The sequence below is a fragment of the Buteo buteo genome, chromosome 6 (assembly GCF_964188355.1).
Source record: "Buteo buteo chromosome 6, bButBut1.hap1.1, whole genome shotgun sequence".
Taxonomy (NCBI): Eukaryota; Metazoa; Chordata; class Aves; order Accipitriformes; family Accipitridae; genus Buteo; species Buteo buteo.
The window spans coordinates 25,631,009-25,649,291 of record NC_134176.1 but is presented as its reverse complement, the minus strand read 5'-3'; the positions used below and the strand labels follow the sequence as shown (position 1 = coordinate 25,649,291).

The 18,283-nt window shown below is 46.5% G+C and overlaps 1 protein-coding gene across 8 annotated transcripts in view; it reads right to left on the bottom strand.

Annotated features, from left to right (window-relative positions):
- The window catches only part of ANGEL1 (angel homolog 1), a 30,400-nt gene extending 12,958 nt beyond the window's left edge, over positions 1-17,442 (bottom strand). Inside the window, exons 1-11 of one of the 8 annotated variants that reach the window (XM_075030112.1) lie at positions 17,126-17,295; positions 14,790-15,389; positions 14,032-14,258; positions 13,385-13,454; positions 12,532-12,965; positions 11,709-11,835; positions 10,717-10,827; positions 9,869-9,938; positions 9,269-9,432; positions 8,240-8,404; positions 7,141-7,232 (exon numbers count right to left, since the gene is read on the bottom strand). In XM_075030112.1, coding sequence (XP_074886213.1) covers positions 7,141-7,232; positions 8,240-8,404; positions 9,269-9,432; positions 9,869-9,938; positions 10,717-10,827; positions 11,709-11,835; positions 12,532-12,965; positions 13,385-13,454; positions 14,032-14,258; positions 14,790-15,389; positions 17,126-17,189 — 2,124 coding nt within the window. In that variant the 5' untranslated portion in view covers positions 17,190-17,295. Of the gene's footprint in view, positions 1-1,293; positions 7,233-8,239; positions 8,405-9,268; positions 9,552-9,868; positions 10,078-10,716; positions 10,828-11,708; positions 11,836-12,531; positions 12,966-13,384; positions 13,455-14,031; positions 14,259-14,789; positions 15,390-17,125; positions 17,301-17,343 lie in introns of those variants that run through there. The other 7 variants (XM_075030116.1, XM_075030113.1, XM_075030114.1 and 4 more) reach the window with 7 other exon arrangements.
- Between the last annotated feature and the right edge of the window lie 841 nt (positions 17,443-18,283).

The following is an 18,283-nucleotide window of genomic DNA, read 5'->3' as shown; positions in this document are numbered from 1 at the left end:
CTTTCTGCTCAGTGTCACTCTGACAGAAACTTCATATACTGAAGAGCAGGGTTGGGTGTCCATCAGTCTGTGACACACTAGCCTTTTTTTTTTTAACTCTGAGATGATAAGCTAAATGAGCCTTTAGGAACTTAAGGTATGTTAGCAAGTGTTTTAGCTGGGAGTGGAGTGCTTTTTTCAGTTGACTATTTTACCTGTGTGGCACTGTATGGGTCAGTACATGGTATGCTTGGATCTAGCAGAATAAATTACTCCAGAACTGTGGTTGAGACATAGTTTCTGTTCATGCAGTGGCTGTATTGCTGTTATCAGATCTGCTTAACATGAAGAAATTTTTTTTAGTATTTCAGGTGAAAGCCTTAATCAGGTGCCTGCCCCTTAAGGTAGACTCACATATGGTGGTGTATAGACTGAAACATGACTGTCCTTAAGATTGTGGAGTTTAAGAAACCATAATGAACAGAAGAATGCGCCTGTTGCCAAAGGGCAAGAGTATGGATTAGATGGGCTTGACCTTGCTCCAGGGGCTCTGGCTAATCACTTCAGGTGGTTGCTTTAGCTACTTGCTCCTTCTAAGTGAAGTATTTCAAGTGGTCCTGATGATCAGGCACTAGATATAAGCACACGGTGCCCTGGGTCCCATGCGTACTGTGTGTGCAAGTCTGGCTGAAATAACACTGCATATTCCAGTGGTCTTGCACTGTTGTCCTGTCAAGATTAAGACATGCATTATGGATTTATAACTTAAACTAAGAAAGCAAGTGCTATTCTGGCTTGGTGTTTGCTCTGCCAGAGCAAGGTGGAGGTGGTCCCTCTACAGCCAAGCTGAACTCCTTAGGGGAATTTAGTATTTTTGTCTGTTTTCTGAGCAGGTGTTTACTTATATCACAACCACTCTCCTTCAGTGGTGCCCTGGCCCTGTCTGCTCAAGAGCAACTCAACTTAGGCCCAGAAGGCTACTGAATCCCCCGTAATCTCTGCAGAGCAGAGTTTCCCTCCAGGTCAGGGCTGAGATGGTGCTAGTGGGACCAGAATGGTCCCCTTCCATGCACATCAGTATTCTACTCTAGCACTGATAGGGTGCTCCAAAACCATTTACATCTTTATCACTGGTACAGCTCAGAACTAAGAAATGGAAGGTTTCTTTCTTTAAGAAAAGTATCATGTGTGTCTTTTTGTAATTAATCAGTGTGGTTCTGCGTTCTTATGTAGCCAGCACAGAACTTGTATTTAGATTTAGTTCTTACTGCACTTCCCGTAGCCCTCATGTTGATACTTCTTCCTGCTTCCTTTGACACTTAGACAATAAAATTGCCTCTGTACTGCTCTCAGCTTGTGCAGAGAAAACAAGATGTCTGTACTGTCTTTCCTTCCAATTTCAACTTTCCCGTTGTCAGTCAGCTGAGAAGTCAAAAGCACAGCCTTGACTGATGGTATCAGACAGATTATGTATAGATGCCCTGTACTTGCAACACTATGGACATGGAAGAACCTTCATTCTCCTTCAATCATCTGAACAGGTGAGCATGTCCGTACAGACCGAGGCAGCTGCCAGAGAGTAAGTATGTGGCTGTGTAGCAAAGGCTAAAACTCATCTTTTCCTTTTGAACTGCCATCAGTCAGGCTGGATGGAAAAAAAAAGTCAGTGGATGCAGCAACAGACATTTCAGTCTTGAAACAATACTGTAAGGGTTAACACAAGCCTCTGCTTCCACTGCTCTACACTTTAACATATGATCCAGTCTCCCTTCCTGGCCAGAAAAGCAATTCTGCTTAAGGTCTGTAGTTTAGTGGCCTTCCAGACTACTGACCTCACCCTGACTTCTCAAGACAAATGCTGGGTTAATAAAGGACAGTCAGCTGCAAGATTCAGTTCATTTCCCCAGCAAGGGGGATCCAACTTGATTCAGACCCCTTCTCTCTAGGGAAATGAGTAATAGCTGGGACCAGGGCCAGGATGTAGGCAAGGCTACAGTGTGCAGAGAAGAGGAATAAGCATCCCCTAACTTGTTACTCCAAAGAGAATAGCACATGCAATAGTCCCTCGTAGCTAAGTTAATCATAAGAACAACTTCTGTCCTGAGGGGAAGTAATTGCACAGCACCTGCTATATGGTATGAAGACACAAAAGAAAGAAGTAGCCATTTCATAAGTCTGCATGGCCTGTGCTCAAGCCCAGGAGTTGACAACAGACTTCAGCAGCAGTTGAAGGCTTCTTGCTCCCCTATTAAATACTTAAAAAGATTAATAATATTAGCAAAAAAAGACTAAAATGCTGTGACTTCTATAAACCTCTACTTCAGGTGCTTGCTTGAAAATACCCTCTGCCTCATGTCTTACAGATTTTGCTAAAAATCAGGTAACTCATAAACCCCTTATAGATGTATAGGTCAGGGTGATTGCTAGACAATGGAGCAAGAAGGGCAAAACAGTGACTTCGCCACTGCTGAGATTAAAAACGACTTTCTGCTCCCTCTTAGATAAGGCTTTCCTGCTACTGATAGTTCGTGCAGTTTTAGATTTTTAAGTCAGTTAGACATTATGCTACTTGGACCTTAGTGAAAAACCTTTATTGTGGAAAGGATACACAACTCAATGAAGCAGTAATTAAAAAAGAAAAAAAAAATACAAAAAAGAAACCCAGTCAGCTGAGAAGCCCAAGACTGCAAAACTTAAGGCTCTCACATGCCTAAAAGCATATAGAAATCCATTCATAAGACCGAGACTGAGCCTTAAGAGCATCATTCATGCAGACTGCAGGATTACGGAAGGCAAAGGTGTATGACATGCTGTGGATAGCTGGCCATTACAGACTTCAGTTAACTCAGCTGAGTTGGCTTTCCTGGATTATATTTTTATTTTGGCAAAGAGTGACTGCCATGCTATCTCCAACCTCACTCTGGGGGAGGAAGGAAAGAGAGGAATAGCATTAGAATAACTACTGCATTCATCTGCCCCCAGTTCAGAAACGGCTCCTAAAAGTGACCAATAACTGAATAAACTTAAGACTGCTGTAGAAGGGTTTCCATCCAGAAAGAAAAGGCTAAAAAACTAAGTAACATTGCTAAGGCTTGAAGCCAAGTCTTTTTGGTGTATAAAAGGAAAGACTGGATGGAACAAATGCATCTTTTGTTGTAGCACATGCCAGCATCTAGCCTAGTCCTTCTCCCATTTGCCACCTCAGCACCTTGAAAGCTGCTGTGTTTGTCTAACCAAAGTTAGGAAAAATTTTCCAGCTCTACTATACAGCATTCCTATTCCCTTAGAGCACAAGAATGTGCGGTCTAGATCTGAAATAAAATAAATTTAAAAATAAATAAAAGGAAAAAGAGCTTCAAGACTAGAATGACATTTTCAGTGGAAGTTAGAGGATAACTTGGCTTGACAGGAGAAGCCAAACTTGTACACCTGACAAAAGGAAGGAGCTTGAGGCATGCCAGCTCTTAAATCAGTCATCTTGATTATCATTATAGCAGGTGAGTTCTCTACAGAAACTCAGTATCATACTTTGAAACACGATGCAGTACATTCAATGGCAGTGATCATGCAGCTTGCACATTTCAGTGTGACAGCACTAAGGAAAGCACTACAGGCCAGGCAGTTACAGTCTGGTAAGGAACAGGTTATAGCCAGCAATTCAATTAACTTGCACAACAGGAAACCTACTGAAAGGAGATGGTATCCCACTAAGGCTTGTGTGCTCCTCCTTTAGATGAGCCACCAAAGGCTTCATCTGCATTTGTATGAACCATGGATATGTCTGCGAGGAGAAATTGCAGCATAGCAACACCCTGCTTTGCAGACCGTTTGCCAGCATCACTCTCAAATACCATTAGAGGCAGGACACATACCTTGATCAGCTCTTAAAAGAGATTCCCTCTGAGATGCTGAACTGTTCTTAGAGCCTCTAAGAGACTGCTCAAAGAAGAGGAACTAAGGTCAAGTATATTTCAGAGTTCTGTGCTTCACAAAGCAGGTGGTATACATGGCACTAATGATAAATCTTAACCTTTTGTTTGTTTGTTTTATATAACAAGAGTTATTCTCATCTAAGTGTTGGTTTCAGAGCTCCCACCCCTCCCACTTAACTCTTCAGGGGTGAGGGAAGCCACTATCTTATGGCTTGACACTATTTAAATGTTAAGTTTATAGTAAGACTTAGTCCTAAAGAATTCCACCCATAGCTTTTAACTGAAGAAATACAGCTGCAGAAACAAATAAACATCAGTAACTCAGATAACTGGATATGGCAGTCATGGGAAAACAGCTGCTGCAGACTTATCTTGTAAGGAAAAGGCATGGAGAAAGAAGACCTCAAGCAGCAGCCAAGTTTCATTTATTTAGAAAAGGAAAGAAACTAGAGCAATTATATTGTTTACCACTCCTCCCATCCCATGTAATTGGGAAAACTGATTATAAAGGGCATCTTCCTGAAGTGATGAACTTAAAACTCTGAGAAAGTGAAGAAGTCCAACTGCTGTCTAAATAGCGTAACTAAATAGAGCCTAGCAGCTGTGGTGCAATCTAAGCTGTTGTCTAGCAAAAATACTTCATCAAATACGTGTTTGCCTCTACAGCTACATGCTCCTGCAGCTTAGGATACTGGTAATAGGGTATGTATACACACTGCCAGTGGTCTCTGCCATCCCCTTCCCTAAGGGCCAGTCTTCCTGAGCTCTATATCACTACTAAGATGATGTAGATGATCCTACCTCTATAATACCTTCCCTTTCTGAGTATAGCAGATATTCCTGTGTTCCACTGCCATAACTATTTACAGACCCCTCTGTAATTCATCAGAAAGCTGTGCTTGTGACAACTAGTCATGTATTTAGGTCAGGAAACAGTGTTAAGAGCTACATCTGCAATCCTAGTTCTGCATCCCACCAAGACTTATTACCACTGCCTCTTATTATATTACTGTGTGCTATTCTTAAAGCATCACAGAACACATTATTTTCTCCCTACAACTATATACTAGTTACTGTTTTACAGGTAGGGACTCTTTCCATCCACCCCACCTCCAAACTTCTGCTATAGTCCCCCACAGCCAGAGGCATTCACACATCTCCAGTTCCATTTGATGTTAACTCCAAATCGCTCTAGGACACAGGTTTTCTTTCCTGAAACAGGCCAACTTTGTAGGGGTCTGTACCAGAGCTTCAGGGACAGTGGTCAAAACAACCACAGCGATCAACTCTTCAACTCTGCCGTTGTGAATCTCTACACAGTCACTAGCAATGGTCCTGCATTTCTGCAATAGTTTCACCTATGAATGCCCAAGAAGCGTGTGCGAGCCACAGCTTTGGGAGCTGCAGGTCCCTCTGAAGGAGCTTTCTAAACTTCAGAAAGAAGAATTAAAAGACTTGCAGGCATTGTCCTGGGGTTTTTCAGCACATGACTCCATATCCAGTGTTCTACAACTTAACCATTCCAAGTTCATACCGTACTATTTCATGTATCAAAAGGGAAAGCATTAGCTTGACCTGCAGAACATTAGATTTTCCAACAAAATGTAGCTGGAACCTTAAAACCTCTCTGAGAGATGCAAGTTACCCAAAAGAAAAGTCAAGTCTTTGGTTTAAATAAAATGGAAGAAGCACTTGTGATGTTGAAGCACAGTTCCTACACCTCAGTTACATCACAGGACTGGCAGGGTGCTTCGGCCAGTGCAGGGGCAACCAGTTCATTTGATGGTGTACTGTGCACACCTTATGGGTCTCAATAGGTGGGGCGGGAGGGCTGCTTTCACACAAACATACACACACCTCATCAGCTGACCATCAGACCTAGCCAGCAATTGCAACTGAAGCAGATAGCCAAAGTTTTAAGTGCCAACACTATGTGTCACAGTGTTCCATGGTTTGCTTTTGGTTGATTGTTTTTAAATCTCCAGTGTCTTCCAGGTTTCCTATTACCATGTTACCAGCTGGTGGGAGTTATCTGCAACCAGGCTGCTTTCTGGCAACCTCTTTTCAAGCCTGGCAGAAGATAAAGCTCTTGGTTCACTGATTTCCCTTTCCTCCCCTCTCTTTACAAAAACAACCAACTAAAAAATCAGAATAAGAGTACTTGCAGAAATTAGTGCAACTGTCAGATAAACAGACCCATAGAAATACACAGCTCTGCATCCCTCCCCACATACAAATGCCAGTGCCATGCCAGAACCATTACCTGTGAAACTAAAGGCAAACAAAGCTGCGAACTTATTCACCCGCAGATTGCTGTTCACTTATACAGACTCCTACATGTTATCCCAACTGGGGTAGCAAAAGCCATCCACACATCACCAGGCAAATACCACACCATCTGGTAGGGACAAGAAGGGAATACGCAGTCCTTACACCATCATATGGGCACAGAACACAATCCCCACACACACCCCTCATTTCTGTACAGTTTACACAAGTGAGCTGTAAAAGATCACCAGTACTTGCTTTCTTTGGGAGAAGAGGAAGGGTTCCTGAATGCAAACCATTTTCTAAGACAAGCCCGATGCCAAATAAACCACCTCTGGGATTTGGGGATGTGCTGGGATACAACAGATAGGGCCACTTCTTCCCTCCCTCCAACCCTCACTACTAGTATCCTGTGTAGCTAATTTGTCCTCTCCTCTTTCACATCCCAGCCAGCAAAGCCTTGTTGAACAAGTCCTCAGAGGGTTCAGCTGCCAGGAGCACAAGGTGCTGCAGTTACTTTGTGGTTTTTTCTTAGATTAAAAAAAATTATTTTTCAATAAAGAAAGTAACATTTAAAATATGAAAGCCCCCCAATATAACCCAAGAAGAGAGAACAGTATTTCAAGTCTCTTACCTTCCCACAAAAACCTGAGGTGGGACCAGATTTCCCTGCCTCATTTGTGAAGAGAAGATTGATACTGTTTCTGCCAATATTGCTCTCATCTCTCATGGAAAAACTGAGCACCAAATGTCAGGCTAAACTGGGGAATCTGCCCTAGGAACAGGTACAGTTCTACTGTTTTTGTACTGGCCAAGCCACTGCTGACAAAAGTACACTGACAGGACACCAAAGGTACACTGGCATCCAAGCGATTGACAATCTGGCTCCAAGTTACAGAGCCTTCCCCTCCCTCCCAACACCTGTCAAGACCCAAGAGCCAGTCCTACAGGTTCTACCTACCTAAACATGGCTGGCTCCAGAAGAAGGCAGCAGCATGAACTTCAGTCTGGCACAGGAGGATGCTACAGGTTGGCTATCTGACCCCTGGCAGGCTGAATGGAATAGAGAGGGCACAGAGAAAGAGTACAGCAAGTGACAAATACCAGCTCTTCCATCTGATGGTTCTGCTGTCTCTTACATGCCTTCCATTTCTATCACTCTTTTGGGACCTCCCAGAGCTATAGCCTCCTGGGGTTGTCATGCCTAGCAGGATGATTTTTTCCACCTGATATTCACTGCGAGGATTGTAAATATTTTTCCTACAAGTGCCAAACTAGGTACCATTCTGAGACTGGTAGAAAGGAAGGGAGCCTTCCCCAAGGCCTCTAGGCTTTTGCTGCAGTTCTCGCGCTCCTGTGGGTGGCTCTGTAGAACCCCTGGCTCCATTCCTAGCAATTCCATTCCCTGGTCCATTAGTCACAGCAGGCAGCTTTTTGTAGAAACTGTTCAACTGCACAAAACCTTCTGCCAGGAAGACAGTCCTTACACATTATTAAGTGAAAGCCATTTCCAAGCAGTTAGCAGAGCCAACACTCTCAAAGGCAACATGGCGACTAGTCCTGGAAGGACCATACTTCATAAACTATCACTGAGAAATTAAAAGAACCATTGTTTTGGTGTGAAAGAATATTGATGTATACATCCCCTGCTCCTTGGTAGCAATTAACTAACCATAAGTAGGCAGTGTTGCCCCTCTTTCCCAGCTCCTTGAAGATCTCACACAGGGACAAATAAATATGTGAGTTATATTGATTCCCGCAGCACTATAACATCTGCTAAACAAAGCAGTGAACAAGGACCCGTTTTAGAGATGGTAATGCCTGAATACAACTGGAAGCCCACTGGGAACGCAGCTCAGGTTTGCAGAGACCCACAAAATACCAATGCAAAAAGTGCTCCAACTCTCCCATCCCTGCTTTTTGTGAGCATGTGAGGGAAGAAAGGGACTTTTAGGGCATGACAAAGAAAAGAGTTTTCTTGCAAGCAGGTTTTGCAATCCAGAGCCTCAACTGCTGCGTTCAGAATGGCTTTTCTTCAGGGAAAGGGAACCAACACTAACCCTCCTTGAGGCTGGAGATCTCCAAGCCAAAGCTAGCCAGCAGGCAGAGATGATCAGATGAACAAAAAGGATTTGGTAAGCCATTTGCCAGCAACAGGACATCTTCAGAGAGAAGGGAAAGGCGGCCAAGCAGCTTCAAAGCTCCATCCCGGTACAGCCTGCGACCTGACAAAGAAAATGGAAAGAAACATCAGCCGGAGACTGGTGCTGTAGATTAACTCCATACACCCACAAAGGGATGCTTGTCAATGCTTTCCTATTCTTTCCCTGATGAACACAGACAGCCTGCACAAACACTGCATGCACCTTTGAGCCTAGATGTGAAAGCAGTGAGCATCCTGTTTAATGAATACCACTGTTCAATGGTTTCATATACTTGCAGGCACAGGAATCAAGTATATAGTAAATTCACCAAGCAGCTGCTTTCTTGGGAAGTTCTTTTCATGGTACTAATTCCTAGCAATAGTTTCAGATTCTCCCTTGAGGAGGAATTCATCTCTTCATTCCTAACTTCCTCCCCAGAGTTGATTTTGACACGATCCAAACCAGCTCAGAGACAGTTCCTGGATACATTTACACGCTGTCTTTCATCAACATAACTCCTGTTTCAGGTAACAGAGAGATGGTACCATTGTAAGGTAACCAGAGTCACTGCCTTCTAAGGCCAGTGTGTGGTCTCAGTCAGACCAGAAGTCCAAGCCTTTAACTTAGGACCCAGCACTGCCTGTTATCAGGAGCACAAATAAGATGCTTATACAAAAGAACAGACTCTATTCTGTTCTAGCTTCCTCAAAAGTCTACATGAACCTAAGCTAAGCAGCTTCAGTTTTTCCACAGCAAAGATAAAGAGCATCTTCTCACACTTGAGCAAATGTTGCTTCCACTTTGTGCATCATTTCAGTCAAAGTCACACCCTGTAGATCCACCCCAGCTCAACGAAACGCACCGCCCAACACCAAGCTGCATCCTAGCATGCCTCACAGCCCTCTCCCAACATCACAGGGGTAAGCCCCACACTGCCACACTCACCGCCCCTGCTCCCATTCTCCACGGGTTCTGCTGAGTAGAAGATATAATCAACAGTGGCTCCAAGCCCCATGGGCATCGTTGTGACCTCTGGGCGTCCCCTCTGTGGCAGGAAGTGGCTGTAGACAGAGGTCAGGTTGAGGCCATGCTGGATAATGCCTGAAGACCTGCACATGAACAGCCACCATTCACCAAGGAAGGAAAGAGAATGATGCAGTGTTCCATACTGCGGTCAGAGCTGAAGTTGGATGTTCCCTTGGTGATGTAACTGTCCAAACTAGTTCTACTTTGGGAACACATAAAAGAGTCTTTCAGAATTATTCACTCCACTTACACCAAAGACAAAGTGGACTACGAACGTCCTTTGTCTCTAATACCCAGTCCTGTCTATACCCTTCATTCTCGACCTCATCAACACAATGCTGACAGAACAGCGCCCAGCTGCTGGGACAACCCTGTGTGGATCTGGCTCTTCCAGACAGCCCTCCTTTACTCTCTTCCACTCTCACCTCTATTTCTGTCTTTACTGCAGCCAGATTTACAGTGCTCAAGAAAACGAGACCAGGCTTGAAGAGTGGGGCCATTGAAGATGCACCAAATTACCTTGGGACAAATGGCTGGGGATCAGGGTCTTTCACCATGGCAGCAGGCTTGGGCCAATGTGCAGGGCGGTCTGCAAAGGAGCAAAGAGATTCCAGCCAGACCTACACAGATCCTGGCACAGGCTGCTCTTCCCAAGTCTGAGAAGCTTCTCCTGAGACCAAACGAAACTTTTTGCCCAAGAAGAGCAGATAGCGTCCAGTCACAGGCACCTTAAAGAAAAATATTCAGAGGAAACCCCAGCTCTAAGACTAACAGGAACATTCTGAGAGCAGATCAGTGCAAACAACTAAGAATTCATATTCTGTCCTGCTAAGGACATGTCCTTAAAAGCATTCAATGTTATCAAAGCTCAGCATACCTCAACCTTTGCTCTCAAAGAAAGTTCATTTGCCTTAGCCTACAGCTTACTCAAAGGGTGTCTAGAAAGGCAGAACAGAAATGGAGAGAGCAGAATCAGCCATGCCACAAGGCACAGAGGTGAGGCAGTGTCTGCTGGGTACCAGCATCCAGAAACATCTATGTTGTGGCCATTGCGACATCACAGTCTCCAGGCTTGTTCTCCCCCTCCCAAAAATCTTGAAGCAGAAAAAAAGAAATATAAATATATTTCACTTTCTAAGAAACAGCCTCCAAAAGAGGCTGAATCTCAGTGCATCTCAAGGAATACAGTGTGCATGAGGGTGGTAAGACTGTACTCCTCTGACCTCTCATGGAATCCATTAGTAATCACACAGCCACAGAAGGCACCCTTCTGCCTTCCCCTTTTCTCAGCAGGCATTACCTCCACATGATGTTTTCATCAAAATTGAGCTAGGAGAGTGACAAGCTGAAAAATTGCCCATTAATACCTGGTTTAGCATCTGTCACACCTTCCAAGAGGACCAGCTGCGGTGGTCGTTCACAGGCAACATCGCAAAAATGAAACTGGAGCAGGAAGTCCCGGCTGTACTTACGTCTGCCTGCAGAGAAAAATACAAGTTAAAAGAAGAAAATAACTGCAGCAAAGTCACATCTACAGGGAACATCTGCAAACTCTTTAGATCTTTAGACCTCTTAGACCTCTTTAGTTTGAGAGAGGTTTTCGCACTCTGATACCACGAGAATGGGAATCACTTAACAACCTAAACGTAGAACAGAACAAACGCGTAAATGTAGAAGAACAGAGCACAGTTATTCCTATCCCTTTAGCTAATGCAACAGCTGTGGTCAGCATCTTGATGAAACAAATTAAGAAATGTCCCCTCTGAGACACCATAAGTTCAAGGGACTTCTAAGCAGATCAGTTAGTGTGCAACTCAAGGAAATGTCTGCTGAAAAAGAAAAAACGATTATGGAGATCGGGTTGAATACAAGTTCCACATCCAAGATTCCAATAAAAGCTATTTAGTGTGGGCTCCTTCTTTTTTTTTAATTCTCTCTAAGGACAGTAGAGTACAGTCATGATTGTAACTGGGCTCTTAGGAATGATTTCCTAACAGTGGTGTGCAAAGACTGCCCAAAACCACTCCCACAAACACCTGCAGCTGAAAGCTGTGGCTGCTGAACATGGTTTACAACTGCACAAAACTGTAAGTCTGGGAATATTAGATACATAAAGCAATGGTTACTGGTAGGGGACCATTCCGCTCCTGACTAGAGAAAGAAAACAGCAGAAATTGGGCTACAGCAATGGACTCTAGAAAAATTAAATTTAATTCACGTACCAAGGAAATGGATAGAAGAAGAGAATCTTTGCCGAGTGCCTCATGCAACACATGCCCAAGCTACTGAGAGAGACAGCAAGGCCCACAAACTGTCCATCCTCAGCAGACTCATGTTCTCAGTGGACACTGGAACTCACCTGATTTCTTTGGCTGGCACAGAGTGACATATTGGCAGTTGTCCGTTATACCCAGCGAGCTCGGCCACAGTGGGGCCAGCAGTTTCCGTGAATACAACTGCTGGGAAAAGTCTTCCTGACCAGACACCTGCAAGGAGGCCAGAAACAGGAGAGAAAACATCAGCAACACAGAGCAGAACTTTAGCAAGCTATAGACAATGCACGTATACACACTTGCCAAGAGCAAGACAGGAGAATGCCCTCAAAGAAAGACATGAACTAAGCTATTCAGAATATGACGCAGATATAATAAACCTTCAACTGTGGGGGCCGGATACAGTTAGCTAAAAGTCACCTGACAAGATACTTTGCAGGCATCTATTATTGAACTGATGATTTAGCTTGAGAGCCAATGACGTATTTGATCATGGATACACAGTAACAGGTAACCACAACAGACTCTAGCACAGGTGCCTGTTTCCACCTGTTTTCAGACCAAATATCCACATAAAATTTCAGTAAGTCTTGATGGAGTTGTACTCCCCTACACTTCCAGTCACCCAGGCACAAAAATCCCATAGCAAGGGAGAACCAGGAATCTGAAATTAAGTGGTCTGTTATCACTGGTCTGCCTCAAGAGAAACCAAAAGAGCAGTGGTGGAAAACAACACGCACACATTCGTCTACTTCTTTCCCCAGCAGCGCTGGAGGCATTGGGGAAGACTGCTGAATAACTGAATTCAATATTTGGACTATTTCCTCACATGAGAAAGAATGCAGCCATGCATTTCTCTAGCAGCATGCAATAAGGAGTTACCCAATTCCAGCTCTGGCTGGCACCTACCTTCCAGGCTGGCATCCCATGGTAGGAAAGTTCACCATTCCGGATGAATTTGTAGAGTGGAGAATCAGGTACAGAGTTCAGGTCTCCACACAAGATGACAGGATAGTAGCTGCCTTCAGTAGTTTTTGCAATCTTGTCAATCTCTGCTAAGAGCAAGGCCATCTGGGCCAGTTTGATATCTCCCCGCCGGGGATTGAACAATACATGAGTGTTGGCCACACACAACGGACTGACTGCCTTCAGATCTAGGCCCTCTGGGAGCAAAGGCTGTAGCAGCAGCACCAAGCCCACATTATCCCGATTGAGGATGTCCAGGCCAGGCCGGAAGTATTCTACGGGGCTGAGGCTGATCAGCTGGAACCTGCTGTGCTTATAGCACACTGCACAGCCATCTGTCTTCGTCCCAGTTCTCCGTTTATAGAAGCATGCAAAGCCTGAAAAGAAACCATCACCTATTAAAAGGTTTATCCAGTCACTACTTCAGTCTCCCCCCATCAGCTGGGGAGTTCAGCAAGTCTGTGCAGCAGAAGAGGTTTCTACTACGCTTGGGTACAGCATTATACCCAATTCTGTTCCAATAATCAGTTTATCATTTATCATTGAGGCTATTTTCTCTCTTCTTGTCCTTTTAGGACCCCCTCAGTTTTGTTACTCTGATCTGTCAACTCTCTGAAAGATCAATTACAAATGAAAGGGTAAAGGTCTAGGCAGACAGTTCAGAAGCAGGGCCAGCAGCCACCTGACAAACAGGAACAGCTCTCTTAAGGCCGAGTGCCTTGAAGACATTAAGCAGGAAGCAATGCTAGGCCAGTCCCACGAGCTGGAGGTATAGACGCACAAAAGCAGGACATACCCATCTCCTTGAATGTCGGTTCCAGCTGCTCCCAGTAATGGTTCTCTTGCACCTCCTGGAGACACAGAACCTGGAAGGAAGGCAGAGACCTCACTTGCTCCACCAGTATTTGCTAGTTACCTTGTTTGGGGGAAGAAAGAAAGCGGAAAAGTGCACTCACATACCAACCCTGCAACCAGAAAGGTCATCACTGCAACTCTGTCCTGTACTTTCCAGATAGAGAGCAATAACTTTCTGGCTCATATTAGCTTATCATTCAGTTTTCCAGTGCCGAGGCAGAAGATCCTTCGTCACACAAAGAGGACTCAAGGAATAGCGAAAGTCTTCTATGCAGGCTTCCCCTCTTGTGCTGCCTTACAAACCTGGTCCTTTCCTCCCCAAACACACATTATCTCTTCTTCCTCTTCTACTGCTGTTTAAAGAAGTCCTGCTATCAAAGTATGACTAGTTTCTACAGTAACATAACAAAAGCAAGACAGACACCAAAAAAACGTATGCACAAGGCCTCAGTGAGGAATCAGTGTTCAGTTACGAAGCAGGTAGTATCTTCCTAGGACTTCGCCTCTATCTTTTTTTTTTTTTAATGCTGTTAGATCAAACAAGGAATTAAAATTCTGTTGACACTGATGTGGCTCAGTCATACTCACATCAGGATCCCAGTGCTGGATCTCCTGCAAAAGGTTTGGAAGGCGGTAGTTCCAGTTCAGGATGTCTGGATGGCAGTGTAGATACAGATCAAGGCCCTGCTCCACCAGGTCCTGGGCAAGGATGTTGTAAGACATGACTCGAAATTCAAAGAGAGGAGTGTTTCTCGAGACCTGCTCTAGCACACAGGGTTGGACAGAAAGATCCTCCCAGTCTCTCCATAAAATCTCTATATGCAAGAGACAAAAAGCCAAGTTACAGCCATGCTGGCTATCCTGCTGATGCTTTTGCTCCCCCATGACCCAGAACATAGCCATTCTCATTCTCTAAGCTAGGATGTTCTTGCCTCTGAGCAAACCCTCACCCACTGTGGTTTTCAGGTGGTCTTTTTGGACGCCTTTGGATAGTTGTCAATGGGGATGGCTTAAAAGAAGACCAGAGTCAAGCATACTGAAAGACTCAACCAGCCTTTGGGTGCTTTTTATATTACAAAGCCAGCACCTGGGAACAGTTCCTGGGAAATGAACATGTACTGATGCTCAGACCAGACAGTCTAACAGCACAGAGACTACTAGCTGTGACCAGACCTCCCTCAGCAAAAACTCACTTTATAGTTTTCACTAGCAGATCCTGCCAATTCTGCACGGACAGATGCAATCAATGTCTTACTGACAGCAAGCCCAGACACAATAACCTGACCACATTCACTACAAATGCAAGTCCCAAACCAAATATTAGATTCAGAGCTGTTACTACTGACCATGGTAGGGTACCTCTGCTGCGAGCGGACAAAATTGTACCATATCCTGAATGGGCCAGGCTGGGGGCTCCGTTGGCACTGTCTCTGCACCACGCGCTAAACTCCAGGCCAGCACAGCTGGGTCTTCATTCTGCACTTCTACATCGATAGTGGCACAGCCAGCTATCTGATGATCCATCTGTGGCACCACAGCTGCCCAAGGGGCACTGCCTGCTACAGCCACTGTTTCCTCTGCTGGTAATTTTGCCAGTTCTGTCACTTCATGATCTTGAGGTTCTGAAGAAGCCAAGGCGTGTAGCTCTGTGAGCTGCTGACCACCACACCAGGTGACTTCTGGAGCCGAATTCAGGTCGCTGAGGCTAGTCATCAATAGCTCTGAACCTTCTAACCAGTCACTAGTGAGTGTAACTGATGCTTTCCCCCCTGCTGGAGCACTCTCACTGGCTGACAAATTCCCTGCTCCTTCCTCCAGCCACTGTTGGAGAAGGGCTTCTTGCTCTTCTGGGACCGACTTTCCTCTGGTCGCAGCAAAGATGCCTTCTATCTGGGTGGACGTGCTCTTCGCCAGAAGCACATTCTTTCGACAGGTGAAGAAAGCATCTGCCATTTAAAAACAAACAAAACCAACATAAGACAGATAGAAATCCTTTCTCACTCACTCTTTTCTTTTTCCTATGCATTTGCTGTAACTCTGTACAATACAACCATTCAGTATAGCAACCCAAACAAATTACTTCTCTGAAGAAAAATAGTTACAGTCTGAATAACTTACCCTGCCTCCTCCTGAATGCTAGGCCACAGACCAATTCTAGTTACGTTAGTCAAAGTCACTGAAACTGTACGGGATGGCAATGGCTTCACCAACTCTAGGGAATGCAATTCTAACTAACACAGCGCCACAGCCAGTCAGCCAAGCCAAAAGGCCTTGTGGAAACTATAAGCTCTCAGCAACACATGTAGAGGCACAGTCTGTAGAAGTTAGCTGATGGGATGCATGGGCTGAGAAGCCAAGCTCTTGTAGATCACCACTTGGAGCAAGATTTTTTTCAGGGCTTGAGTAAGAAAGTAGTGCTCAGCTAAGAGGATCAAACGTATCAAACAAGAATGCGTTGTAGAAGAAAAACTGTTCTGTTATTAAGAGATGAAAAATAAAGACACAGAGGGACCAACATGTGCAGTTAAAAGCCTTATTAGAGAGAATATATGCACAGAAGTACTCCTGGTAAGAACTACAAATCACCTGATGACTGACATCTGGGTAAAAAATTAAAAAAACCGTGCAGTTAATGTAACAGTTGAATATACTAATATTGGTGGAGTAAAGTAGAAAAAGATGGGGACTCTTTTCACTTGTATCTATATAAGAGATGACAGCATTTACGTTTTGCTATGAATTCTGCACAGATGCTAGTCCCTACCATTGACTAGCAATTTCTGTTGTCTACATATCACTTTTTCTCCACTGTATCCCTGTGACAGTCAGTCAGCCAAAGCAGTAACATACAGGAGTCAGCAACATCCATGTATACTTTTACTGTACCTTTCACATCAAAGCTTTCTGTACATGTCAGAAATGGAGCTTTAAGAACCATACTTCTCTCTGTAGTTTTGTAATTAAGTTCATAAACGTCAGAAACACCAATGCACCAAGGTAATATTTTCACACACCACTAGCCAGGCACGGCTGTAACAAGAGCCTGTTCCTACAGGATAGGAGCTGAATTTGAGAGGAGTCAGCTAGCTGCTCGCTACGACCACAGTGTGCCAGCGGCTGCTTAGAGGCCTGGGGACAGGTTCAGGCAGGAGGGCAGCTTTAGATCAGCGCAGCCGCCAGGGACTGCAAAGCAGCAGCAGCAGCATCTAGGAAGCTAGGTGAAACAGTGATGCACCCAAAGCGAGCGTCCACCCACGAGCCACCCGCAGGTCCTTGGGGAGCAACGGGCCTAAGAGCAGCCCATCTCCAAAGACCTCCCTAGACCTGCAGCGCAGCCCCGGGGCAGGAGGCTCGGGCCCCCCCGCAGGCCGCAATCTGCCACTGCGGCACAACAGCCGGCGACTGTTCCCTCCGAAAACCCAGCCCCCCGCGCTGCCCCGGGGGGGAGCAGCCCCGGCCCACGCCAGCTCGGGCAGCAGCCGCAGGCCCCCCACCAGCGCGCCTCCCCCGCCGCCCAGGGCGAGGGACTCGGGGGGGCGACGGGGCAGCCGGCACGACCCCGGCTCCCCGCCGCCGGGGCCCCTCCGGCCGCACCCGCCTCGGGCCGGGGCGGGGGGAGGCGAGGGGCTCCCGCACCCCGCCCCTGCTGGCCCCCGCCGCCGCCCGCCCGGGGCCGGGTTACCTCGCAGGGCCCGGAGGAGCCGCGCCGCCGGCAGCAGCACGTAGCAGAGCACGGTGCCGATCATACCGCCCGGCGCGGCCAGGCCTCCACCGCCCCCGGCTCCGGCCCGGCCCCAGCGAAGCGAGGCGAGGCGAGGCGACGCGCCGCGCCGGCCCCGCCTCAGCAACGACCTTACGGCGCGGCCTCGGCCCGAGCCCCGGCGCCGCGCAGGCACTCACCGCGCCGGGCCGGCACCGCGCTGGGCTGGAGGCCGGATCGGGCCTGGCCCTCCTCCCGCGCCGCTCCCGGGCCGCCCGCCCCCGGCAGGCCGCGGCCGGCGGGCGGGACGGGCCCAGCTGCGCGGCCCCGGCCGGGGTGGGGCCGTGCCCGCCCCGCTGTGGGGCAGGAGCGCAGCCGGGGCCCGGGCCCGCTCCCGGGCCCAGGCCCGTCCCTGCGGCGGGGGCAGGCAGCACTGCTGTGCCCGGGGGGTCAGGAGTTGTGACCTTAAGCTGGCTGACGGCAGCTTTCTGGCCCCGCCATCCCGAAATTGGTGTTTTCAAACAGAAGTTTTCGACACCCATTCTCTGGAAATCCAAACGGAAAGGAAAATTCCCAGGAACTTTTTTCCCCTGGAAAGCCACCAAGCAAATAAAGTCCCATTTGCTCAGATGAGTTAATAATGACACAGGCTTTGCAAACACAGTTGACGATAGTCGAGGTTTTGCAGAGCGCAACCTTTATGTGTACAAATGCCATCGGGGGTGAGTGAAATACCGGTGCGGGAGCGTGCTCTCCCTCCGTGTGCTGCTCACGGGTCACCACAGCTCTGCAAAATCGCTCCCTCTCACCTGGCTGTGAGCGCACTGTGGCCTCTGCAAGTTGAGACCCATCACATGTTGAAACCAGACAGTCTCATAGGAAAAGAGAAGTCCTGGTTGAAGTCCACGCTTTTAACGTTTTGCTTCATTCCACATTTGAATGTGTACATCTTAAATGCAAACGATCGAACTGAGCACCGCTATCAAATGCACACTTCTAATGTGTGTAGCCTTCTTCCAAACTCTCTTTAAGATGGGCGCTTGCAATGAAGTCAAGACTCAGGTCATGCCTGCCTTTTGCACTGACGAGTGCTGCCAAACTGCTCCCTTGATGGTGACCAGCTGCTGTCTCATGGGTTAT